This window comes from Stegostoma tigrinum, chromosome 4, assembly GCF_030684315.1.
Source record: "Stegostoma tigrinum isolate sSteTig4 chromosome 4, sSteTig4.hap1, whole genome shotgun sequence".
NCBI classification, from domain to species: domain Eukaryota; kingdom Metazoa; phylum Chordata; class Chondrichthyes; order Orectolobiformes; family Stegostomatidae; genus Stegostoma; species Stegostoma tigrinum.
This window is the reverse complement of record NC_081357.1, coordinates 1,028,538-1,054,932: the sequence shown is the minus strand read 5'-3', so window position 1 is coordinate 1,054,932 and position 26,395 is coordinate 1,028,538. Positions and strand designations below refer to the sequence as shown.

Below are 26,395 nucleotides of genomic sequence, written 5' to 3'. Positions count from 1 at the left end.
CTCTGTCGCGCTCTCTCTCTCTGTCGCGCTCTCTCTCTGTCGCGCTCTCTCTCTGTCGCGCTCTCTCTCTGTCGCGCTCTCTCTCTGTCGCGCGCGCTCTCTCTGTCGCGCGCGCTCTCTCTGTCGCGCGCGCTCTCTCTCTGTCGCGCGCGCTCTCTCTGTCGCGCGCGCTCTCTCTGTCGCGCGCGCTCTCTCTGTCGCGCGCGCTCTCTCTGTCGCGCGCGCTCTCTCTGTCGCGCGCGCTCTCTCTGTCGCGCGCGCTCTCTCTGTCGCGCGCGCTCTCTCTGTCGCGCGCGCTCTCTCTGTCGCGCGCGCTCTCTCTGTCGCGCGCGCTCTCTCTGTCGCGCGCGCTCTCTCTGTCTCGCTCTCGCTCTGTCTCGCTCTCGCTCTCGCTCTGTCGCGCGCTCTCTCTCTGTCGCGCGCTCTCTCTCTGTCGCGCGCTCTCTCTCTGTCGCGCGCTCTCTCTCTGTCGCGCGCTCTCTCTCTGTCGCGCGCTCTCTCTCTGTCGCGCGAGCTCTCTCTGTCGCGCTCTCTCTCTCTGTCGCGCTCTCTCTCTCTGTCGCGCTCTCTCTCTGTCGCGCTCTCTCTCTGTCGCGCTCTCTCTCTGTCGCGCTCTCTCTCTGTCGCGCGCTCTCTCTCTGTCGCGCGCTCTCTCTCTGTCGCGCGCGCTCTCTCTGTCGCGCGCGCTCTCTCTGTCGCGCGCGCTCTCTCTGTCGCGCGCGCTCTCTCTGTCGCGCGCGCTCTCTCTGTCGCGCGCGCTCTCTCTGTCGCGCGCGCTCTCTCTGTCGCGCGCGCTCTCTCTGTCGCGCGCGCGCTCTCTGTCGCGCGCGCGCTCTCTGTCGCGCGCTCTCCCTCTCTGTCTCGCGCGCTCTCCCCCTCTGTCGCGCGCTCTCCCCCTCTGTCGCGCGCTCTCCCCCTCTGTCTCGCGCGCTCTCCCCCTCTGTCTCGCGCGCTCTCCCCCTCTGTCTCGCGCGCTCTCCCCCTCTGTCTCGCGCGCTCTCCCCCTCTGTCTCGCGCGCTCTCCCCCTCTGTCTCGCGCGCTCTCCCCCTCTGTCTCGCGCGCTCTCCCCCTCTGTCTCGCGCGCTCTCCCCCTCTGTCTCGCGCGCTCTCCCCCTCTGTCTCGCGCGCTCTCCCCCTCTGTCTCGCGCGCTCTCCCCCTCTGTCTCGCGCGCTCTCCCCCTCTGTCTCGCGCGCTCTCCCCCTCTGTCTCGCGCGCTCTCCCCCTCTGTCTCGCGCGCTCTCCCCCTCTGTCTCGCGCGCTCTCCCCCTCTGTCTCGCGCGCTCTCCCCCTCTGTGTCGCGCGCTCTCCCCCTCTGTGTCGCGCGCTCTCCCCCTCTGTGTCGCGCGCTCTCCCCCTCTGTGTCGCGCGCTCTCCCCCTCTGTGTCGCGCGCTCTCCCCCTCTGTGTCGCGCGCTCTCCCCCTCTGTGTCGCGCGCTCTCCCGCTCTGTGTCGCGCGCTCTCCCTCTCTGTCTCGCGCGCTCTCCCTCTCTGTCTCGCGCGCTCTCCCTCTCTGTCTCGCGCGCTCTCCCTCTCTGTCTCGCGCGCTCTCCCTCTCTGTCTCGCGCGCTCTCCCTCTCTGTCTCGCGCGCTCTCCCTCTCTGTCTCGCGCGCTCTCCCTCTCTGTCTCGCGCGCTCTCCCTCTCTGTCTCGCGCGCTCTCCCCTCTCTGTCTCGCGCGCTCTCCCTCTCTGTCTCGCGCGCTCTCCCTCTCTGTCTCGCGCGCTCTCCCTCTCTGTCTCGCGCGCTCTCCCTCTCTGTCTCGCGCGCTCTCCCTCTCTGTCTCGCGCGCTCTCCCTCTCTGTCTCGCGCGCTCTCCCTCTCTGTCTCGCGCGCTCTCCCTCTCTGTCTCGCGCGCTCTCCCTCTCTGTCTCGCGCGCTCTCCCTCTCTGTCTCGCGCGCTCTCCCGCTCTGTCTCGCGCGCTCTCCCTCTCTGTCTCGCGCGCTCTCCCTCTCTGTCTCGCGCGCTCTCCCTCTCTGTCTCGCGCGCTCTCCCTCTCTGTCTCGCGCGCTCTCCCTCTCTGTCTCGCGCGCTCTCCCTCTCTGTGTCGCGCGCTCTCCCTCTCTGTGTCGCGCGCTCTCCCCCTCTCTGTGTCGCGCGCTCTCCCTCTCTGTGTCGCGCGCTCTCCCTCTCTGTGTCGCGCGCTCTCCCTCTCTGTGTCGCGCGCTCTCCCTCTCTGTGTCGCGCGCTCTCCCTCTCTGTGTCGCGCGCTTCTCCCTCTCTGTGTCGCGCGCTCTCCCTCTCTGTGTCGCGCGCTCTCCCTCTCTGTGTCGCGCGCTCTCCCTCTCTGTGTCGCGCGCTCTCCCTCTCTGTGTCGCGCGCTCTCCCTCTCTGTGTCGCGCGCTCTCCCTCTCTGTGTCGCGCGCTCTCCCTCTCTGTGTCGCGCGCTCTCCCTCTCTGTGTCCGCGCGCTCTCCCTCTCTGTGTCGCGCGCTCTCCCCTCTCTGTGTCGCGCGCTCTCCCTCTCTGTCTCGCGCGCTCTCCCTCTCTGTGTCGCGCGCTCTCCCTCTCTGTCTCGCGCGCTCTCCCTCTCTGTCTCGCGCGCTCTCCCTCTCTGTCTCGCGCGCTCTCCCTCTCTGTCTCGCGCGCTCTCCCTCTCTGTCTCGCGCGCTCTCCCTCTCTGTCTCGCGCGCTCTCCCTCTCTGTCTCGCGCGCTCTCCCTCTCTGTCTCGCGCGCTCTCCCTCTCTGTCTCGCGCGCTCTCCCTCTCTGTCTCGCGCGCTCTCCCTCTCTGTCTCGCGCGCTCTCCCTCTCTGTCTCGCGCGCTCTCCCTCTCTGTCTCGCGCGCTCTCCCTCTCTGTCTCGCGCGCTCTCCCTCTCTGTCTCGCGCTTGCTCTCTCTCTCTGTCTCGCGCGCTTGCTCTCTCTCTCTGTCGCGCGCTTGCTCTCTCTCTCTGTCGCGCGCTTGCTGTCTCTGTCGCGCGCTTGCTGTCTCTGTCGCGCGCTTGCTGTCTCTGTCGCGCGCTTGCTGTCTCTGTCGCGCGCTCTCTCTGTCGCGCGCTCTCTCTGTCGCGCGCTCTCTCTGTCGCGCGCTCTCTCTGTCGCGCGCTCTCTCTGTCGCGCGCTCTCTCTGTCGCGCGCTCTCTCTGTCGCGCGCTCTCTCTGTCGCGCGCTCTCTCTGTCGCGCTCTCTCTCTGTCGCGCTCTCTCTCTGTCGCGCTCTCTCTCTGTCGCGCTCTCTCTCTGTCGCGCGCTCTCTCTGTCGCGCGCTCTCTCTGTCGCGCGCTCTCTCTGTCGCGCGCTCTCTCTGTCGCGCGCTCTCTCTGTCGCGCGCTCTCTCTGTCGCGCGCTCTCTCTGTCGCGCGCTCTCTCTGTCGCGCGCTCTCTCTGTCGCGCGCTTCTCTGTCGCGCGCGCTCTCTGTCGCGCGCTCTCTCTGTCGCGCGCGCCTCTCTGTCTCGCTCTGTCTCGCTCTCGCTCTCGCGCTCTCGCTCTCTGTCTCGCGCGCTCTCTCTCTCTCTCTCTCTGTCTCGCGCGCTTGCTCTCTCTCTCTGTCGCGCGCTTGCTGTCTCTGTCGCGCGCTTGCTCTCTCTGTCGCGCGCTCTCTCTGTCGCGCGCTTCTCTCTGTCGCGCGCTCTCTCTGTCGCGCGCTCTCTCTGTCGCGCGCTCTCTCTGTCGCGCGCTCTCTCTGTCGCGCGCTCTCTCTGTCGCGCGCGCTCTCTGTCTCGCTCTCGCTCTGTCTCGCTCTCGCTCTCGCTCTCGCTCTGTCGCGCGCTCTCGCTCTCTCTGTCGCGCGCTCTCTCTCTGTCGCGCGCTCTCTCTCTGTCGCGCGCTCTCTCTCTGTCGCGCGCTCTCTCTCTGTCGCGCGCTCCTCTCTCTGTCGCGCTCTCTCTCTGTCGCGCTCTCTCTCTCTGTCGCGCTCTCTCTCTCTGTCGCGCGCGCTCTCTCTGTCGCGCGCGCTCTCTCTGTCGCGCGCGCTCTCTCTGTCGCGCGCGCTCTCTGTCGCGCGCGCTCTCTCTGTCGCGCGCGCTCTCTCTGTCGCGCGCGCTCTCTCTGTCGCGCGCGCTCTCTCTGTCGCGCGCGCTCTCTCGCGCGCGCTCTCTCTGTCTCGCGCGCTCGCTCTCTCTCTCTGTCGCGCGCTCTCTCTGTCGCGCTCTCTCTGTCGCGCTCTCTCTGTCGCGCGCTCTCTCTGTCGCGCGCTCTCCCTCTCTGTCGCGCGCTCTCCCCCTCTGTCGCGCGCTCTCCCCCTCTGTCGCGCGCTCTCCCCCTCTGTCGCGCGCTCTCCCCTCTCTGTCTCGCGCGCTCTCCCCTCTCTGTCTCGCGCGCTCTCTCCCTCCTCTGTCTCGCGCGCTCTCCCTCTCTGTCTCGCGCGCTCTCCCTCTCTGTCTCGCGCGCTCTCCCTCTCTGTCTCGCGCGCTCTCCCACTCTGTCTCGCGCGCTTCTCCCTCTCTGTCTCGCGCGCTCTCCCTCTCTGTCTCGCGCGCTCTCCCTCTCTGTCTCGCGCGCTCTCCCTCTCTGTCTCGCGCGCTCTCCCTCTCTGTCTCGCGCGCTCTCCCTCTCTGTGTCGCGCGCACTCCCTCTCTGTGTCGCGCGCTCTCCCTCTCTGTGTCGCGCGCTCTCCCTCTCTGTGTCGCGCGCTCTCCCTCTCTGTGTCGCGCGCTCTCCCTCTCTGTGTCGCGCGCTCTCCCTCTCTGTGTCGCGCGCTCTCCCTCTCTGTGTCGCGCGCTCTCCCTCTCTGTGTCGCGCGCTCTCCCTCTCTGTCTCGCGCGCTCTCCCTCTCTGTCTCGCGCGCTCTCCCTCTCTGTCTCGCGCGCTCTCCCTCTCTGTCTCGCGCGCTCTCCCTCTCTGTCTCGCGCGCTCTCCCTCTCTGTCTCGCGCGCTCTCCCTCTCTGTCTCGCGCGCTCTCCCTCTCTGTGTCGCGCGCTCTCCCTCTCTGTGTCGCGCGCTCTCCCTCTCTGTGTCGCGCGCTCTCCCTCTCTGTGTCGCGCGCTCTCCCTCTCTGTGTCGCGCGCTCTCCCTCTCTGTGTCGCGCGCTCTCCCTCTCTGTGTCGCGCGCTCTCCCTCTCTGTGTCCGCGCGCTCTCCCTCTCTGTGTCGCGCGCTCTCCCTCTCTGTGTCGCGCGCTCTCCCTCTCTGTGTCGCGCGCTCTCCCTCTCTGTGTCGCGCGCTCTCCCTCTCTGTCTCGCGCGCTCTCCCTCTCTGTCTCGCGCGCTCTCCCTCTCTGTCTCGCGCGCTCTCCCTCTCTGTCTCGCGCGCTCTCCCTCTCTGTCTCGCGCGCTCTCCCTCTCTGTCTCGCGCGCTCTCTCCCTCTCTGTCTCGCGCGCTCTCCCTCTCTGTCTCGCGCGCTCTCCCTCTCTGTCTCGCGCGCTCTCCCTCTCTGTCTCGCGCGCTCTCCCTCTCTCTCTTTCTGTGCGCGCTCTCGCTCTCTCTCTCTCTCTCTGTCTCGCGCTCTCGCTCTGTCGCGCGTGCTCTCTGTCTCGCTCTCGCTCTGTCTCGCTCTCTGCTCTGTCTCGCTCTCGCTCTGTCTCGCTCTCGCTCTGTCTCGCTCTCGCTCTGTCTCGCTCTGTCTCGCTCTGTCTCGCTCTCGCTCTCGCTCTCGCTCTCTCTGTCGCGCGCTCTCGCTCTCTCTGTCGCGCTCTCGCTCTCTCTGTCGCGCGCTCTCGCTCTCTCTGTCGCGCGCTCTCGCTCTCTCTGTCGCGCGCTCTCGCTCTCTTCTGTCGCGCGCTCTCGCTCTCTCTGTCGCGCGCTCTCGCTCTCTCTGTCGCGCGCTCTCGCTCTCTCTGTCGCGCGCTCTCGCTCTCTCTGTCGCGCTCTCGCTCTCTCTGTCGCGCTCTTCGCTCTCTCTGTCGCGCTCTCGCTCTCTCTGTCGCGCGCGCTCTCTCTGTCGCGCGCTCTCTCTCTGTCGCGCGCTCTCTCTCTGTCGCGCTCTCGCTCGCTCTCTCTGTCGCGCTCTCGCTCTCTCTGTCGCGCGCTCTCTCTGTCGCGCGCTCTCTCTGTCGCGCGCTCTCTCTGTCGCGCGCTCTCTCTGTCGCGCGCTCTCTCTGTCGCGCGCTCTCTATGTCGCGCGCTCTCTATGTCGCGCGCTCTCTCTGTCGCGCGCTCTCTCTCTGTCGCGCGCGCTCTCCCTCTCTGTCTCGCGCGCTCTCCCTCTCTGTTCGCGCGCTCTCCCCTCTCTGTCGCGCGCTCTCCCCCTCTGTCGCGCGCTCTCCCCCCTCTGTCTCGCGCGCTCTCCCCCCTCTGTCTCGCGCGCTCTCCCCCTCTGTCTCGCGCGCTCTCCCCCTCTGTCTCGCGCGCTCTCCCCCTCTGTCTCGCGCGCTCTCCCCCTCTGTCTCGCGCGCTCTCCCCCTCTGTCTCGCGCGCTCTCCCCCTCTGTCTCGCGCGCTCTCCCCTCTGTCTCGCGCGCTCTCCCCCTCTGTCTCGCGCGCTCTCCCCCTCTGTCTCGCGCGCTCTCCCCCCTCTGTCTCGCGCGCTCTCCCCCTCTGTCTCGCGCGCTCTCCCCCTCTGTCTCGCGCGCTCTCTCCCCCTCTGTCTCGCGCGCTCTCCCCCTCTGTCTCGCGCGCTCTCCCCCTCTGTCTCGCGCGCTCTCCCCCTCTGTCTCGCGCGCTCTCCCCCTCTGTCTCGCGCGCTCTCCCCCTCTGTCTCGCGCGCTCTCCCCCTCTGTCTCGCGCGCTCTCCCCCTCTGTCTCGCGCGCTCTCCCCCTCTGTCTCGCGCGCTCTCCCCCTCTGTCTCGCGCGCTCTCCCCCTCTGTCTCGCGCGCTCTCCCCCTCTGTCTCGCGCGCTCTCCCCCTCTGTCTCGCGCGCTCTCCCCCTCTGTCTCGCGCGCTCTCCCCCTCTGTCTCGCGCGCTCTCCCCTCTCTGTCTCGCGCGCTCTCCCCCTCTGTCTCGCGCGCTCTCCTCTCTGTCTCGCGCGCTCTCCCTCTCTGTCTCGCGCGCTCTCCCCCTCTGTCTCGCGCGCTCTCCCTCTCTGTCTCGCGCGCTCTCCCTCTCTGTCTCGCGCGCTCTCCCTCTCTGTCTCGCGCGCTCTCTCCCTCTCTGTCTCGCGCGCTCTCCCTCTCTGTCTCGCGCGCTCTCCCTCTCTGTCTCGCGCGCTCTCCCTCTCTGTCTCGCGCGCTCTCCCTCTCTGTCTCGCGCGCTCTCCCTCTCTGTCTCGCGCGCTCTCCCTCTCTGTCTCGCGCGCTCTCCCTCTCTGTCTCGCGCGCTCTCCCTCTCTGTCTCGCGCGCTCTCCCTCTCTGTCTCGCGCGCTCTCCCCTCTCTGTCTCGCGCGCTCTCCCTCTCTGTCTCGCGCGCTCTCCCTCTCTGTCTCGCGCGCTCTCCCTCTCTGTCTCGCGCGCTCTCCCCTCTCTGTCTCGCGCGCTCTCCCTCTCTGTCTCGCGCGCTCTCCCTCTCTGTCTCGCGCGCTCTCCCTCTCTGTCTCGCGCGCTCTCCCTCCTCTGTCGCGCGCTCTCCCCCTCTGTCGCGCGCTCTCCCTCTCTCTGTCGCGCGCTCTCCCTCTCTCTGTCGCGCGCTCTCCCTCTCTCTGTCGCGCGCTCTCCCTCTCTCTGTCGCGCGCTCTCCCTCTCTCTGTCGCGCGCTCTCCCTCTCTCTGTCGCGCGCTCTCCCTCTCTCTGTCGCGCGCTCTCCCTCTCTCTGTCGCGCGCTCTCCCTCTCTCTGTCGCGCGCTCTCCCTCTCTCTGTCGCGCGCTCTCCCTCTCTCTGTCGCGCGCTCTCCCTCTCTCTGTCGCGCGCTCTCCCTCTCTCTGTCGCGCGCTCTCCCTCTCTCTGTCGCGCGCTCTCCCTCTCTCTGTCGCGCGCTCTCCCTCTCTCTGTCGCGCGCTCTCCCTCTCTCTGTCGCGCGCTCTCCCTCTCTCTGTCGCGCGCTCTCCCTCTCTCTGTCGCGCGCTCTCCCTCTCTCTGTCGCGCGCTCTCCCTCTCTCTGTCGCGCGCTCTCCCTCTCTCTGTCGCGCGCTCTCCCTCTCTCTGTCGCGCGCTCTCCCTCTCTCTGTCGCGCGCTCTCCCTCTCTCTGTCGCGCGCTCTCCCTCTCTCTGTCGCGCGCTCTCCCTCTCTCTGTCGCGCGCTCTCCCTCTCTCTGTCGCGCGCTCTCCCTCTCTCTGTCGCGCGCTCTCCCTCTCTCTGTCGCGCGCTCTCCCTCTCTCTGTCGCGCGCTCTCCCTCTCTCTGTCGCGCGCTCTCCCTCTCTCTGTCGCGCGCTCTCCCTCTCTCTGTCGCGCGCTCTCCCTCTCTCTGTCGCGCGCTCTCCCTCTCTCTGTCGCGCGCTCTCCCTCTCTCTGTCGCGCGCTCTCCCTCTCTTTGTCGCGCGCTCTCCCTCTCTCTGTCGCGCGCTCTCCCTCTCTTTGTCGCGCGCTCTCCCTCTCTCTGTCGCGCGCTCTCCCTCTCTTTGTCGCGCGCTCTCCCTCTCTCTCTGTCGCGCGCTCTCCCTCTCTCTGTCGCGCGCTCTCCCTCTCTTTGTCGCGCGCTCTCCCTCTCTTTGTCGCGCGCTCTCCCTCTCTTTGTCGCGCGCCTCTCCCTCTCTTTGTCGCGCGCTCTCCCTCTCTTTGTCGCGCGCTCTCCCTCTCTTTGTCGCGCGCTCTCCCTCTCTTTGTCGCGGCGCCTCTCCCTCTCTTTGTCGCGCGCTCTCCCTCTCTTTGTCGCGCGCTCTCTCCTCTCTTTGTCGCGCGCTCTCCCTCTCTTTGTCGCGCGCTCTCCCTCTCTCTTTGTCGCGCGCTCTCCCTCTCTCTGTCTCGCGCGCTCTCCCTCTCTCTGTCTCGCGCGCTCTCCCTCTCTCTGTCTCGCGCGCTCTCCCTCTCTCTGTCTCGCGCGCTCTCCCTCTCTCTGTCTCGCGCGCTCTCCCTCTCCCTCTCTCTGTCTCGCGCGCTCTCCCTCTCCCTCTCTCTGTCTCGCGCGCTCTCCCTCTCTCTCTCTCTGTCTCGCGCGCTCTCCCTCTCTCTCTCTCTGTCTCGCGCGCTCTCCCTCTCTCTCTCTCTGTCTCGCGCGCTCTCCCTCTCTCTGTCTCTGTCTCGCGCGCTCGCTCGCGCTCTCTCTCTCTCTCTCTCTCTCTCTCTGTCTCGCGCGCTTGCTCTTTCTCTCTGTCGCGCGCTCTCTTTCTCTCTCTCGCGCGCTCTCTTTCTCTCTGTCGCGCGCTCTCTTTCTCTCTGTCGCGCGCTCTCTTTCTCTCTGTCGCGCGCTCTCTTTCTCTCTCTGTCGCGCGCTCTCTTTCTCTCTGTCGCGCGCTCTCTTTCTCTCTGTCGCGCGCTCTCTTTCTCTCTGTCGCGCGCTCTCTTTCTCTCTGTCGCTCGCTCTCTTTCTCTCTGTCGCGCGCTCCCTCTCTCTGTCGCGCGCTCCCTCTCTCTGTCGCGCGCTCCCTCTCTCTGTCGCGCGCTCCCTCTCTCTGTCGCGCGCTCCCTCTCTCTGTCGCGCGCTCCCTCTCTCTGTCGCGCGCTCCCTCTCTCTGTCGCGCGCTCCCTCTCTCTGTCGCGCGCTCCCTCTCTCTGTCGCGCGCTCCCTCTCTCTGTCGCGCGCTCCCTCTCTCTGTCGCGCGCTCCCTCTCTCTGTCGCGCGCTCCCTCTCTCTGTCGCGCGCTCCCTCTCTCTGTCGCGCGCTCCCTCTCTCTGTCGCGCGCTCCCTCTCTCTGTCGCGCGCTCCCTCTCTCTGTCGCGCTCTCCCTCTCTCTGTCGCGCTCTCCCTCTCTCTGTCGCGCTCCCCCTCTCTCTGTCGCGCTCCCCCTCTCTGTCGCGCTCCCCCTCTCTGTCGCGCTCCCTCTCTCTGTCGCGCTCTCTCTCTCTCTTTGTCGCGCGCTCTCCCTCTCTTTGTCGCGCGCTCTCCCTCTCTTTGTCGCGCGCTCTCCCTCTCTTTGTCGCGCGCTCTCCCTCTCTTTGTCGCGCGCTCTCCCTCTCTTTGTCGCGCGCTCTCCCTCTCTTTGTCGCGCGCTCTCCCTCTCTTTGTCGCGCGCTCTCCCTCTCTTTGTCGCGCGCTCTCCCTCTCTTTGTCGCGCGCTCTCCCTCTCTTTGTCGCGCGCTCTCCCTCTCTTTGTCGCGCGCTCTCCCTCTCTCTGTCTCGCGCGCTCTCCCTCTCTCTGTCTCGCGCGCTCTCCCTCTCTCTGTCTCGCGCGCTCTCCCTCTCTCTGTCTCGCGCGCTCTCCCTCTCTCTGTCTCGCGCGCTCTCCCTCTCCCTCTCTCTGTCTCGCGCGCTCTCCCTCTCCCTCTCTCTGTCTCGCGCGCTCTCCCTCTCTCTCTCTCTGTCTCGCGCGCTCTCCCTCTCTCTCTCTCTGTCTCGCGCGCTCTCCCTCTCTCTCTCTCTGTCTCGCGCGCTCTCCCTCTCTCTGTCTCTGTCTCGCGCGCTCGCTCGCGCTCTCTCTCTCTCTCTCTCTCTCTCTCTGTCTCGCGCGCTTGCTCTTTCTCTCTGTCGCGCGCTCTCTTTCTCTCTCTCGCGCGCTCTCTTTCTCTCTGTCGCGCGCTCTCTTTCTCTCTGTCGCGCGCTCTCTTTCTCTCTGTCGCGCGCTCTCTTTCTCTCTGTCGCGCGCTCTCTTTCTCTCTGTCGCGCGCTCTCTTTCTCTCTGTCGCGCGCTCTCTTTCTCTCTGTCGCGCGCTCTCTTTCTCTCTGTCGCTCGCTCTCTTTCTCTCTGTCGCGCGCTCCCTCTCTCTGTCGCGCGCTCCCTCTCTCTGTCGCGCGCTCCCTCTCTCTGTCGCGCGCTCCCTCTCTCTGTCGCGCGCTCCCTCTCTCTGTCGCGCGCTCCCTCTCTCTGTCGCGCGCTCCCTCTCTCTGTCGCGCGCTCCCTCTCTCTGTCGCGCGCTCCCTCTCTCTGTCGCGCGCTCCCTCTCTCTGTCGCGCGCTCCCTCTCTCTGTCGCGCGCTCCCTCTCTCTGTCGCGCGCTCCCTCTCTCTGTCGCGCGCTCCCTCTCTCTGTCGCGCGCTCCCTCTCTCTGTCGCGCGCTCCCTCTCTCTGTCGCGCGCTCCCTCTCTCTGTCGCGCGCTCCCTCTCTCTGTCGCGCTCTCCCTCTCTCTGTCGCGCTCTCCCTCTCTCTGTCGCGCTCCCCCTCTCTCTGTCGCGCTCCCCCTCTCTGTCGCGCTCCCCCTCTCTGTCGCGCTCCCTCTCTCTGTCGCGCTCTCTCTCTCTCTCTCTGTCTTGCGCTCTCTCTCTCTCTGTCTTGCGCTCTCTCTCTCTCTCTGTCTTGCGCTCTCTCTCTCTCTCTGTCTTGCGCTCTCTCTCTCTCTCTCTGTCTTGCGCTCTCTCTCTCTCTCTCTCTGTCTTGCGCTCTCTCCCTCTCTCTGTCGCGCGCTCCCTCTCTCTCTGCTAGCACCTGTGTATAAACCCTGCTCAGTCCTGGAGTCTGTAAGCGTTCCTTTCCTCCTGTATTTCCTGACTCTCCAGCTGTTTGTGAGTTTGTCGGCTGATGGATGGTATTCGCTGTTTCAAACAGGCAGCCTTTCAGTGAATAGACGACAGCCATCTCAGGGAGAGGTGAATGTGCATCAGCCCCAGACCCCAAGCTAACCATCACCTGCTCCAGTCGGCAGCTTGAGTGGGCTGCGTACCGTTGTCTGGTGTGTGGTTGATAACTGGTACTGATCCCTGATCTGACGATCACACCAAGGCACTGAGCTGGTAGAACACCATTGAAGGAACCCAGTCTAGGCCAGTCCCAAACCACTGACCTGCTGCCCACAGTGCAGCCACTGGCCATTCATAGAACAATACAGCGCAGAACAGGCCCATCGGCCCTCAATTCGAGCGTGGTGGCGATCCTGTCACAGCCTGCTAGCACCAGCATTGCCCAGTTGCTGGGCGTTGTCACACAGGAGGGATATCCGATCTGTCTCTCCCCAGCATGGTCTGGAGAAGCATAAACAAAAACCAAGATTTGTTGCAGAAACTCAGCAAGTCCTGCGGCATCTGTAGAGAGAAAGCAGTGGAGGTGTTTCAGGTCGAGGGACCCCTCCCCAGCCCCCACCTGCAGAATTCAGTTCTGGCAGTGGGGTAGGGCGAAGCTGACTGTGTCTGTAACCCTGAACCCTCAGTCATCGATGGGCTGGGCATTGGGGAAAGTGGAGCAATCAGTTGATTCCAGACACTACCCAGCAAAATGCAGCAGCTCATGTCCTTGACCGCGTGAGGTCCCATATCCTATTTGCCCCAGTGCTCTCTGACTTCCCCTTGCCCCCGGTTGAGCAGAGCCCTGATTCTGAAATTCTCATCCTCCATTTCAAAGGCCGTGAACTTCCCTACCTGCTCCATGCCCATGCTGTGAAATCTCAGCAAGCACCGGTGAAAGCAGTGTTATCCAACTGAGGGAATGTTAATTGTGGAGGTTGCCAGGGAGCTAATGTGTTACCCCCTACATCATTTTGGAAATACAATCCCACATGTCCACAAGTTCCCAGTTACCCAATAAAAACCAAAAGAACTGCAGATGCTGTAAATCACGAACAAAATCTGAAGTGGCTGAAAAAGCTCAGCAGGTCTGGCTGCATCCGTGAGGGGAAAAACAGAGTTAATGTTTCGGGTTCTGTGTAAGGGTCTTCGGACCTGAAACGTTAGCTCTGTTTTTTTCCCCCTCACAGATGCTGCCAGGCCTGCTGAGCTTTTCCAGCAACATTTTGTTCCTGATACCCAACTTGTTAATTTTCAGTTTCCTGCTTCCCTCCTTCCCTGAATGAAGCTGGTACATTGGCAAGTTTCCATCTGCGATACCAATCAGCTGTGAGCAATTAAAAGTCTCAAATGGTCTGGCCTCTTCCTTTTGCCATGTAACAGACCCACGAGGGGCTGAATGGCCTGCTCCTGTTCCTATGGAGCAGCTTTGAGGGGCTGAACGATTTCCTGCTGTGAACCTCTAGATGTATGCCAGCCACCTGAGGAGGATCTGGGCTGGGGTCTGTTTGACAGGAAGGTCAGCAGCCCAGACCCTGTCTGTGCCCGGGGTGTGCACTGGCAGAACAGTGGAGTACTGCAGCCTGGAGCTAATATACCACCGACACGTGCACACGCACACCCTTTCCCATTCCCTACGCTGCGTGGAGCTGTTGGAAATCACAAGGTCTGTGTGTGGTTCAGTGTACCACAGCTGGCAGGAAGACTCCCAGCCCAGCCCACCCGAAAATCAGAATATCCACAGGTCCAGCAGCCGGCAGGGTTCACACCAGCCGAAAGCCAGGCTATGAAGTGTAGAGCTGGGTGTCGTTCTCCTGGATGCTATTTCTTGTGACCTTTGGCTCTGACAGCATTGTGCTGCTTATACAGGTCTCGAGGGCTAAATATCTCCTTCACTGCTGTGGAAAATATTTCAGTCCCTTCCTGCCCACGGGTGGCCTAATCACGTTCAGAGTATCTGAGGGGAGATAAGGAGTGAAGGAGAAACCATCACAAAAGGGAAATGAAGCCTTTGCAAGAGAGAGGGGCTGGTTCCCCATTAACAGATGTTTTATTTGCTCTGCCAGCTCATACAGACACACAGACATTCCAGTCCCTCTGTGCCTACGATCCCCTGAGGTCTGGATCCTTTACAGTGTGTCTGTTCCTCTGAGCAAAAACACACATGACACCAAATTTTATCTGTCACCCTCTCCACCAACTTGTCAATTCCTCTGGAAGCTCTAGACTGTTCTCTTCACAATTTACAGTGCTACCACGTTCACCCCATCTGCACTTTTGGAAATTGTGCTCTTCACATCAAGATCTGATTATTAATATATACCAAGAAAAGCAGGGGGCCCGGGCAAACTCCACGATAACCATTCCCTCCGGGGGATAACCCTGCATTCGGCAGTGCCGGCTGTTTCCTGTCACCTTCACAATGCTGTGGTGATGTTGCTACTCCACGGCACCGTTATGTGGCATTGTGTCACGTTCCTTTCGGAAGTCTCTGCCCACCACATGAACAGATTCACAAATCCATGCTGGCTGTCCTCGGTTCTCTCACAGTCGCCCTTGTGCTGACCCACTTTCGTTCTGAACCTTTGCAGACTGTTAGACTGAGTACGCAGAAAGCTCGAAGTGTGTACCTCTGGGGACACGGTGAGCTCTCACACTGATGGTTCCCCTCAGCTCAGAATGTATACGTACAGGGGGGAAATAACAGGGAGCTGGGCGTCGTGTTTTAACACCCAGCCAAGACCAGATTTCACTAAGCCAGGGGCAGAACATAACACCCCCCACAGACGCCAGGCACTGGCTGACACCAGCGATTAGCAATGCTGCCTCAAAGCTGGTCAGCAGGGAGTGAATCTTTCTCCCGAGTGATGGTACCAGGGCATTGCCCTGACAGACAGAAGCAGCCTGATCAGGCAGCTTGACAGAGCCGGGTTGCACTGCCACAGGAGCAGTGATCTACCAGGTTTTGTACCACTGTCTGCTCACTGCTCACTCTCACTCAGAGGGATGTGAAGCAATGCCAGCTTGTCACTGCAGAGATTGGCACTCAAGTGGCTGTGTACCAGACGTCTCCATCAGCTTCAGTGTGTGTGCAGTCCCTGTCTGCCATCTCGGTGGTATTGCCACCTCACACATCTGCCAAGATTCACACTTTAAACATAAAAGCAGTTCCAATCTCCTGCAGCTCACACGCATGGCACGGTGGCTCAGTGGTTAGCACTGCAGCCTCACAGTGCCAGGGAGCCGGGTTCGATTCCAGCCTCGGGTAACTGTCTGTGTGGAGTTTGCACATTCTCCCCGTGTCTGCGTGGGTTTCCTCCCACAGACCAAAGATGTGCAGGTCAGGGTGGATTGTCCAGGTGAAATTACCCATAGTGTCAGGGATGTGTAGGTTAGGTGCATTAGCTGTGAGAAATGCACTGTTACAGAGATAGGATAGGGGGATGGGTCTGGGTGGGATGCTCTTCAGAGGGGCAGTGTGAACTCAATGGGTTGAATGGCCTGTTTCCACACTAGGAGTTCTTTGGAAGTCTATGGATGAACTCAGAGAATGAGGAGAATGGACGTACATCTGCGAGCATTTCCCTAAAAACTTGTGTTGGAGAGGGACATAAGGAATTGACCAGGAAAAAGATGTGAATAGTAGGAGGGAACTGTATCGAGACGGGGATTGATGCTTCCCAGAGAGCTGAGGTTTTGTCTGGCTCCCAGACATCTGCTCAGGGCTGGAGAGGAACCTGCAGGACAGAGCCAGAGAGTCATACAGCACAGAAACAGACCGTTCAGTCATATCCATCTGTGCTGACCCAGTTCATTAAACCAAGCTTAGTCCCATTGGTACAGGACACCGACCCCCTGGGGCATGTGGCCATCACTGACGATCACTGTCATCAATTGTCACAAAAACTAATGTCCTTCAGAAAAGGGAAATCAGCCATTCTTACCTGGTCTGGTCAACGTGACTCCAGACCCACAGCTATCCCCAGGCCAGCCGCTCCTCCGCGAGGCCATTACGGATGAGAAATGGTTTTGGCCCAGCCAGTAAATGCCCACACCCAGGGATGAGTGCAGTCATCTGGGAGTAAGGTCACGTAGAGCACCCCACGATCACCACGACCAGCCTGGCACTGAGCACCAGGTGTGGGTCCATGAAGCAAAACCTTGCTATTAGGAGGGCAGAGGGTTACACTCAGCACAACTGGCTTTTATACAGGGAAATTGTTTAGGTGTACCAGTGCTAGCCTGGGAAATGGGATTTGGATGGTTAGGTGGTGATTTTGGACTGTGTTAGCCTCTATAACTATATCTTTGTGCGATGCTATGTATGGGACATGGAACTGTCTGTATTAAAAGCCTTTGCACACCTACCCACCCACCTCTTAAAATGCTTCTTAGGCCTAACTGTTTATTATGTTAAAGGTGCTATGTCAATGCACCTTGCTGAATGTTTGGAGGAAAGGTGCTGAGGTAGTGGTTAGGAATTTCCCCCCAAGGTGGGCCCTGGGCTTGGTTGTGAAGAAGCAAACGGAGCATCCCTACACTGTCGATGGCACTGTTAACTAACTCAGTTCATCCAGCCTGCTGTGGCCTGGCCCAGTGTTCTGCCACATTGTTGCTCAGGCTGTGTCTTCAGAGGCCTAGTCCAGAAACTGCATGTCCATTCTCTTACCCCTCCCCTATGGGGGGTGGGGGGGAGCAGGGGAGCGTGCACATGGAGATGCCAGGTTAGTCACTGGGTCAGGACTGAGCCACTCCTGTAGTCAAACAGCCTGTGAATATGTCCTGGCCAAGTCACTGGAGGATAAGCAATGCTGTCAGAGATTGCCAGTCACTGGAATCGCTCCGGTCCACGTGTCTGTGCCCACTCAGCGCTGTATCAGTGATGGTCCAGGTCTGTTTGCTGCCCACTCTGTAAGTGTTACACTCCCACAAGAGGATTGAGGGGCAGTGTGCAGGCGACCAGCGTGCTCAGGGGCTGGGGAGCCGAATGGTGGAAATGACAAAACGCCTCTGCTGTGAGCAGCTGTGACACATTAGATCACACGTCATCTGCTCAGCATCAGTTTTATTTTCCATTTCCTGCCTTCTTTCCCCCTCTCCCAGCCTGACCTTGAGTTTCCATACACAAGGAATGGAGATTTTAGCCAGTATCAGGTAGCTTCATCCCTTCCCCCATATCTCTGCTTGTCGCTCAGTTGGAAAGGTTTGTGTGTTCCCTCACTCTCAGCCCGATGTTTAACAGAGTGAGTACGGCACTGCACCTCAGGGACCTATTGACTTCAACTTCCTTCTTTGGCTATGAAGAGCAGTGAAATCAAATACTAGGATCTGTGATTGTCCTAAAATAACATCATGTCAGAAACACAGCACATTTGAAAACAGGAAGGACAGCTTTGTGTCTAAAGCTGAGACTTTCTTCAGCAGTAACGTTCATCTTTCCCGGCTCCTCTGAAGTTTCCTCTGTACATTAAAGGCCTTTGATATTATTTATGTGAATTATTTTTGCCTTAGTACAGTGAAAAGTTTTGTTTTGTGTGAAGTACAGATAGATACATAAGCTAGTTTTAAAGTGAGTGGAGGTAGTTGAAGGGGAGACGTCAGAGGTAGGTTCTTTACTCAGAGGGGGGTCTGGGTGTGGAATACATTGCCGGAGAGGGTAGTGGAGTCGGCCTCATTAGGGGCATTTAAGCGGCTATTAGACAGGCATATGGATGATAGTATAAGGTAGGGGTGGAGGTTAGCTAGACCTTAGGGTAAAAATTTGGCACAACATCGTGGGCTGAAGGGCCTGTGCTGTTCTATGTTCTGTACAAGGATATACAGATCACAGGGTGCTAGACAGAGTGAGGCATACAGGTTACACTGCACAGGATGGGGCATGAACACAAGATCAACATTAGATTTGAAGTTTGAGAGGTCCCCTCAGCTGTGTCATGACAGCAGGACATATGCTGTTAGATGTTCTGCCGCAGAGAGGTTTTAAAGTGAAAGGTTAATGGAAGCCTTTTTGAAGAGGAGTTTGACATGGGGAATGATGTTGATACTGGAAATGAGGAGACTGTGCTAACAATGACTACATGAGGTCGATGTGAGCTGTTTGACCAGAAGTTTGAGTGGTGTGATGAACCGTAGCAGCGTTTCCTCATGCTGCCTGGAACGCATGGTCTGAAATGGTAGTGGAAGCACATTTCGCAGCTCTCAGTGGAATTGAATTTGTGGTCAGGTAACAGAGAGGTTGATTGAGTGGAATGGGGAAAATGCTGGATGCTGTCTGAAAAAACATTTGTCAGGGTACCACCTAAATCAACTGGTTAACAGAATTGAGGCTCATGGAATAGGAGGATTGGTTTCAATTTTTTAAAAATGTCAATTAGTTTACGGTCAGAAAAAAGGAACAGCAGCGAGGTGCTGTTAATATAAAATGACACAGGGAATAGATATGATAGAAGCAGGAAGATTATTTCCACCAGTGTGTAGAGCTAGAACCAGTAGGGCATAGCCTCAAAATAAGCAGAGGCAGGTTGAGGAGGAATTTCTCCATCCATAGGGTTGTGAATCTGTGAAGTTCCCTGCCCAGTTAAATAGTTGAGGCTTCCTCATCGAATGTTTTTAAGGCAAAGGTAGATTTTTGAACTGTAAAGGAATTAAGGGTTCTGGTGAGCAGACGGGTAAGTGGAGCTGAGACCATAGAAGGATTAGCTATGATCTTACTGAGTGGTGGGGCAGGCTCACAGGGCCAGCAGCCTACTCCTACTCCTGGTTCTGATGTTCATCAGATAGCCCCTCCATATCCAGGATCAGCCAAGTGAACCTTCTCTGGACAACCTCCAAAGTGAGTCTGTCTGTCTTTACTTCAATAGAGGGACCAACTCACTGTTAAACATAACAAGTCACAGATTTATGACCGAGATTTAATCAGTGAGGGAATCGAGAGTTATAAGAAAAAGGCAAGACAGTGGGTTTGACAATTATCAGTCTGGCCACGGTCTTACTGAATGAGGGAGCAGCCCTGATGGGCCAAATGGCTCACCACGTTGGATCCAGAATTGTCTCAGTGAGACAGAGGGTGGTGGTAGCAGGCTGTGTGTGTGACTGGAGCCCAGTGTGCAGTGGTGTACCACAGGGATCAGTGCCAAGTCCCTTATTGTTTGTGATATTCATCAATAATTTGGATGAGAATGTGGGGGAGATGATGAAGTTTGCGGTTGACATGCAGATTGGCCAGGTCGTCGATATTGAGGAAGAGGGTCTTGGGTTGCAGGAGGATATACACTAATTGGTCAGATGGGCAGATCAGAGGCAGATAGAATTTAATCTGGATCACTGAGGCGATGCACTTTGGAAGAAGGAGCAAGACAAGGGTGTACTCAGTGAATGGCAGGACACAAGGAAACTCAGGGACAGAGGGATCTTGGAATGATTGCCCACACATTCCTGAAGGTGGCAGGACAGATTAATCGGAGTGTTCAGAAGGAATATGGGACGCTTGCCTTCATCAGTGATGGCATAGATTGAGAGAGCAGGGAGGTTGGCTGTCATTAACAAATTGGGACCTCATGTTGAGGTTCTACAGGACGTTAGTGAGACCATTTCTCTGGTAGTGTGTGCAGGTCTCGTTGCCGTCCATGAGGAGCGATAATATTAAATTGGAGAGGATTCAGAAAGATGTCCCAGGATATTGCTGGGACTGGAGGGTTCAAGTTATAAGGATAGGCTGGGACCTTTTTTCACTGGAGCTTAGGAGGCTGAAGGGTTACCTTATAGAAGTTTATAAAATCACGGGGGACTTAGATAAATTGAATAGCAAAGGTCTTTACCCTAGAGTGGGGGAGTTCTAAACCAGGAGGCGTATTTTTAAGAGCGGAGGAGAAAGATTTGAAAGGGACCTGAGGGGCAACATTTTTGCACAGAGGGTGGTGTGTGTGTGTGGAATGAGCTTCCAGAGGAAATGGTGGAGGCTGGTACAGTTACAGCATTTAAAAGGCATTTGGCTGGATTTGTGAATAGGAAGGGTTCAGAGAGATACCGGCCAAATGCAGGCAAATGGGACTAGTTTAGTTTGGGATACTTGGTCAGCATGCAGGAGTTGGACTGAAGGGTCTGTGTCCATGTTGTATTACTCTAACTTAGACCTAAACAGAACTTTGTTTCAGTCACAGCTGGAATACCGTGTGCACTTCTGGCCTCCACACTATTGGAAGGATGTGATTGCACCGGAGGGGCTGCAGAGGATCTGCCTGGATTGCAGCATTTCAGTGATGAAGAGAGACTGGATAAGCTTGGGTTGTTACCTTTGAAGCAGAAAAGGCTGAAGGGCGACCTGACAGAGGTGCATAAAACTGAGAGGCATGGACAGGGTGGAGAGTAAGCAGCTTTGACCCCTAGATGAAGTGTCAGTAACAAGGGGCTGTAATTTTAAAGTGAGAAACAGGAGGCTTAGAGGCGATTTGAGGGAAATGATTTTCACACAGAGGGTAGTGGGGGTGTGGAAATGCACCGCCTGGGGGGGAGAAGGTGTCTGAGGCAGTAAATCTCACAACCTTTACCAAGTACTGGGATATGCACTTTGTGTCTAAACATTCAGGGATGTGGGCCTGGTGTGGGAGGGTGGGACGTGTGCAGAGTTAGAAACATTCTGGTCAGTACAGACACAGAGGGCTGAAGGGCCTCTCCTGTACGATATGAATTGACAGTGAACCACCTGAGGAGACATTAGGATATGTGACCAAGCTCCTTAAAGTTAAGGAATATTACAAAGGAGAGAGAATTGGAGAGGTTTTCGGAGGGATACCAGAGCTGTCGGAGTCAGGCAGCTGAAAGCTGGCTCAAATTAGCATTAGCATTGAGTGAGAGGCCCAAGGCATGAGGAGGGTAACTGGGTGAGTGAGTCTGCCCAGAGCTTCCTGTCTGTACTGTGTTCTCAGGTCCGTCTCTGTGCCAGCACTATGTGGATGAGAGGCTCTCTACTGCTGAGGTTACCTTGCAATCCGAGGGCAAATGTGAGCCTTGAGGAAAGGGAGCAGGAAGGATTGCTACTGAAGTTTCAGTCAGGATGGAAATGTAAGCTACCTGTAAATGCTTTGAATCTCAGCAGCTGCCCTTAGCTCTGCAAACTGTAGATAACAGCACTGTTTATTTTCTTTACCACTGGCTGTGCGTTACACTCTGGGCCTGATTCACCCCTTCTCTAAACTGCTGCACAATTAGTCATCATTTCCTCACCCATCAGCAAGCCAGTAACTACCAGACCACCGTCTGCCTGGAGCCTGAACTCGGGGCAGTCTGCTAGTGACCATGCAGTCAGCACGTCTGATTTCATCTTCATTCATGGGACTGCTAATGCTCGATAGCCATGCCCCTGCCAGGGTGGCGCTCAGCTGTCACCTTGAGCAGCTGCTGTCTGCGCGCGATGTCAGCGCGTTCCGTGCTTAGTTTCATTTCTTTTGGTGCTTTTGTGGACCTCCTGCAGGCCTTGTGAGGGGTGAGCATCGCTGACACTTATCGCCCATCCTTGCTTGCCCTTAATCTCAGCGACTTCGCTCAGCTGTTTTAGAGATTAATCACTTTGCTATTCAATTTATCTAAGTTCCTCATGATTTTATAAACTCCGATAAGGTCAGCCTCCGGCCTCCCACATTTCCGGGCCTCTGGACCTGCATATGGGCCCGACTGAGTAAGGAATTCCTTCCCAATCCATGAACCAGATGGATTTCTTTAGACAATCCAATTGTTCCATTGTCACAGTCACTGAGGCTAAATTTTTAGAATCACTGAGATCTACAGCATAGAAAAAGGCAGTTAACTCAGCCTTGTCTGACTTGGCATCACAGATCTGCATCTAAATGCACCTTACATGTTACTCATGACGTTTTTACAGCAGGCTGCGACTTGTCCTCCCACCAGTTGGACTGAATGAGTGTCGGGGCTGAAGAACCAAGGAAAAGCCTCACCTAAATAGTCCTCCAGTGTCCTGAGAGTACCCTGCTGAGAGACGACGGCAGCGAGGTCCAAAAACCCCAATGCATTCTCATCGATAGGGTGATTAGCCAAGGGTAGACTGAGCACATGTTTACAGTGAGGTGGGGGAGCGGATGATATAAAAGGGACCAGCTTTTCACACAGAGGGTGGTGTGTGTATGGAACGAGCTGCCAGAGGAAGTGGGAGAGGCTGGTACAGTTACAGCATTTAAAAGGCATCTGGATAGGTGTATGGATAGGAAGGGTTTGGGGGGAGATGGGCCAGATGCTGGCACATGCGTCTAGATTTATGTCGGATATCTGGTCAGCATGGCCGAGTTGGACGAAGGGGTCTGTTTCTGCGCTGTACGGCCCTGTGACTGTAATTAAGTTAGATATATGCAGATGCCGGGACAAGGGTTGACCTCCTGCCCCGCTCACACGTGATGGCTTTGAGCTCAGTAATTCATCTGAAATTGTGGCTGCCCAGAATTGGACACCATTCTGCAACTGGGTCTGAAATGAATTTTAAAAACCATGATTTTGAAATCCAAGTTGTAAGGAATGTATTGCCATATCTCACTTCTACAGCTTCCATCAGAGTAGGTGAACATCTGTTCACACAGAATTGAAAACTGGAGATGTGCGCTGCATTTTCCAAAACCAGCCGTTTATCACACTTGTCCTCAGTCCCATTGCCAGTTTTTATCTATTGCTACCTCTCATTTCCCACGAGCTTCAGTTTTACTCACAACTCAGACATTGGTAACTTACAGATGAACTCAGAAATCACACGACAAGGTACAGAGCATATACTGAGTTCCAACCCTACGTTTGGAGATGCTACCCGTTTCCTTCACTCTAACGGAGTGCTGTATAACACTGGGATACAGTACCAGCAATGGAGAGCTCATAATCAGAGAGCTCTCTGAATCAGGGGCAAGCTCTCCACTTAGAGCTCTCTGATGAAGGGTCCAGGCCCGAAACGTCAGCTTTTGTGCTCCTGAGATGCTGCTTGGCCCGCTGTGTTCATCCAGCCTCACATTTTATTATCTTGGAATTCCCCAGCATCTGCACTTCCCATTATCTCTCAATTTATCAACCAGTCTGGTTTAAAATGGAAACAAAGCCTACCTCATCCCCAGGTCCTCACCGTCACAACCTTCAATCAATTTGGCTCACTCCACCCGATTTCAGGAAACAACTGAAAGCACTGGATGCTGGGAGAAACTCTTGGTACTGATGCCATTCCGCAATCGCACTGAAGCTGTGAGCTCAATCTGTTCCAGGGCAGCCACAATATCTACCCAGTCCATTCCAACCCCACCCCACCAGTCTCCTCTCGACCATCAGTAAAGTGATGGAAGGTGTCAGGAACAGCGCTATCAAGCAGCTCCTGCTCAGCAATAACCTGCTCAGTGACGCCCAGTTTGGGTTCCGCCAGGGCCACTCAGCTCCTGACCTAATTACAACCTTGGTTCAAACATGGACAAAAGAGCTGAATTATAGAGGAGAGGTGAGAGTGACAGCCCTTGATATCAAGGCTGCATTCGACCGAGTGTGGCATCAAGGAGCCCTGGCAAAACTGGAATCAATGTGAATCGGGGGCAAACTCTCCACTTAGAGAGAGTCATACCTGACCCATAGGAAGATGGTCGTGGCTGTGGGAGGTCAATCATCCCAGCTCCAGGACATCTCTCTAGAAGTCCCTCAGGGTAGTGTCCTAGGCCCAACCATCTTCAGCTGCTTCATCAATGACCTTCCCTCCATCATAAGGTCAGAAGTGAGTATGTTTGCGGATGGTTGCATAATGTTCAGCACCATTCATGTCTCTTCAGATACTGAAGCAGTCCATGTTCACATACAACAAGATCCAGGCGTGGGCTGACAAGTGACATTCGCGCCACACAAATGCCAGGCTATGAGTATCACCAATAAGAACCATTTACACTTGATGAGCACGAGCGTTACTGTCACAGAATCCCTCCAGTGATAATTGTTCTGGGGTTACCAGGCACAAGTCAGGAGTGTGAATGACAATGGGAACTGCAGATGCTGGAGAATCCAAGATAACAAAGTGTGGAGCTGGATGAACACAGCAGGCCAAGCAGCATCTCAGGAGCACAAAAGCTGACGTTTCAGGCCTAGACCCTTCATCAGAGAGAGCTGGGGCCGTGTGTGGGCACGTGTGAGGGTTCCAGAGCCTGGGTACGAGGATGTGAGGTGAACTGTTTCGGACTAAAATGAGGAGGAATATCTCCACCCAGAGAGTGGGGAGCCTGTGCAATGCACGAGCATGGATAGTGGCTGAGACCAAAACATTGAATGTCCTCCAGGCTAATGGAATCCGAGGGTGTGGGGAGAAAGCAGGAACAGGGGACTGTGCTGGGTGGTCATACTGAATGGTGAAGCAGGCTGGAGGGGCTGTGTCACCGAAGCTGGGCACCTGTTTTCTGTGTGGAGATAGTGCTGAAAGCTTTGACCCATCCCCCACCTGTACTGTACCCCAGTGTTACATAGGGACGGACCCATCCCACCGGTACTGTACCCCAGTGTTATACAGCGACAGACCCGTCCCCCACCGGTACTGTACCCCAGTGTTATACAGGGACAGACCTGTCCCCCACCGGTACTGTACCCCAGTGTTATACAGCGACAGACCCGTCCCCCACCGGTACTGTACCCCAGTGTTATACAGGGACAGACCTGTCCCCACCGGTACTGTACCCCAGTGTTATTACAGTGACAGACCCGTCCCCACCCGTACTGTATCCCAGTGTCATACAGCGACAGACCCGTCCCCACCGGTACTGTACCCCAGTGTCATACAGCGACAGACCAGTTCCACACCGGTACTGTACCCCAGTGTCATACAGCGACAGACCAGTTCCACACCGGTACTGTACCCCAGTGTTATACAGCGACAGACCCGTCCCCCACCTGTACTGTATCCCAGTGTCATACAGCGACAGACCCGTCCCCACCGGTACTGTACCCCAGTGTCATACAGCGACAGACCAGTTCCACACCGGTACTGTACCCCAGTGTTATACAGCGACAGACCTGTCCCCCACTGGTACTGTACCCCAGTGTTAGACAGGGACAGACCCGTCCCCACCGGTACTGTACCCCAGTGTTATACAGTGACAGACCTGTCCCCACCGGTACTGTACCCCAGTGTTATACAGTGACAGACCCGTCCCCACCGGTACTGTACCCCAGTGTTATACAGTGACAGTCCTGTCCTCACGGGTACTGTACCCCAGTGTTATACAGTGACAGACCCGTCCCCACCGTACTGTACCCCAGTGTTATACAGTGACAGTCCTGTCCTCACGGGTACTGTACCCCAGTGTTATACAGTGACAGACCTGTCCCCACCGTACTGTACCCCAGTGTTATACAGTGACAGTCCTGTCCTCACGGGTACTGTACCCCAGTGTTATACAGGGACAGACCTGTCCCCACCGTACTGTATCCCAGTGTTATACAGGGACAGACCCGTCCCCACCGGTACTGTACCCCAGTGTTATACAGGGACAGACCTGTCCCCACCGGTACTGTACCCCAGAGTTATACAGCGACAGACCTGTCCCCACCGGTACTGTACCCCAGTGTTATACAGTGACAGACCTGTCCCCACCGGTACTGTACCCCAGTGTTATACAGTGACAGTCCTGTCCTCACGGGTACTGTACCCCAGTGTTATACAGTGACAGACCCGTCCCCACCGTACTGTACCCCAGTGTTATACAGTGACAGTCCTGTCCTCACGGGTACTGTACCCCAGTGTTATACAGTGACAGACCTGTCCCCACCGTACTGTACCCCAGTGTTATACAGTGACAGTCCTGTCCTCACGGGTACTGTACCCCAGTGTTATACAGTGACAGACCTGTCCCCACCGTACTGTATCCCAGTGTTATACAGGGACAGACCCGTCCCCACCGGTACTGTACCCCAGTGTTATACAGGGACAGACCTGTCCCCACCGGTACTGTACCCCAGTGTTATACAGGGACAGACCTGTCCTCACGGGTACTGTACCCCAGTGTTATACAGCGACAGACCCGTCCCCACCGGTACTGTACCCCAGTGTTATACAGTGACAGACCTGTCCCCACCGGTACTGTACCCCAGTGTTATACAGGGACAGACCCGTCCCCACCGGTACTGTACCCCAGTGTTATACAGGGACAGACCTGTCCTCACGGGTACTGTACCCCAGTGTTATACAGCGACAGACCCGTCCCCACCGGTACTGTACCCCAGTGTTATACAGTGACAGTCCTGTCCTCACGGGTACTGTACCCCAGTGTTATACAGAGACAGACCCGTCCCCACCGGTACTGTACCCCAGTGTTATACAGGGACAGACCTGTCCCCACTGGTACTGTACCCCAGTGTTATACAGGGACAGACCCCTCCCCACCGGTACTGTACCCCAGTGCTTTACAGTGACAGACCCATCCCCCACCGGTACTTGTACCCCAATGTTATACAGGGACAGACCTGTCCCCCACCGGTACTGTACCCCAGTGTTATACAGCGACAGACCCATCCCCACCGGTACTGTACCCCAGTGCTTTACAGGGACAGACCTGTCCCCACCGGTACTGTACCCCAGTGTTATACAGTGACAGACCTGTCCCCCACCAGTACTGTACCCCAGTGTTATACAGCGACAGACCTGTCCCCCACCGGTACTGTACCCCAGTGTTACACAGGGACAGTCCCGTCCCCCTCCGGTACTGTACCCCAGTGTTATACAGGGACAGACCCGTCCCCACCGGTACTGTACCCCAGTGTTATACAGGGACAGATCCCTCCCCCACCGGTACTGTACCCCAGTGTTATACAGTGACAGACCTGTCCCCCACCGGTACTGTACCCCAGTGTTATATGCAGTAACAGAGTTGTCTGCAAAGTGTTGTGACCGGTGTGTGCCATGGACCATCTCCCCAGTGTGGCTAGTTATATTAATGTCTTTCTCTGTCTGTTCTATAGCCCATGCCCAGAGCAAGGAATGGGGGATGAGTTTAACTTGATGGATCACTCGGACCTGTACATCCTGGATTTCAGTACGTAAGGTTCTGATTACTGTGTGTTCTGTACGTCTCGGCTGATCTGCGGAAGTGACCAGTGGGAAATTGTGCGGCCA

General features: G+C 57.6%; 1 protein-coding gene across 1 annotated transcript in view; it reads left to right on the top strand.

Moving 5' to 3' along the window:
- The window catches only part of klhdc3 (kelch domain containing 3), a 66,768-nt gene that overhangs the window by 32,030 nt on the left and 8,343 nt on the right, over positions 1-26,395 (top strand). Inside the window, exons 11-12 of the mRNA XM_059645254.1 lie at positions 20,202-20,276; positions 26,178-26,315. Coding sequence (XP_059501237.1) covers positions 20,202-20,276; positions 26,178-26,315 — 213 coding nt within the window. The remainder of the gene's footprint in view (positions 1-20,201; positions 20,277-26,177; positions 26,316-26,395) is intronic.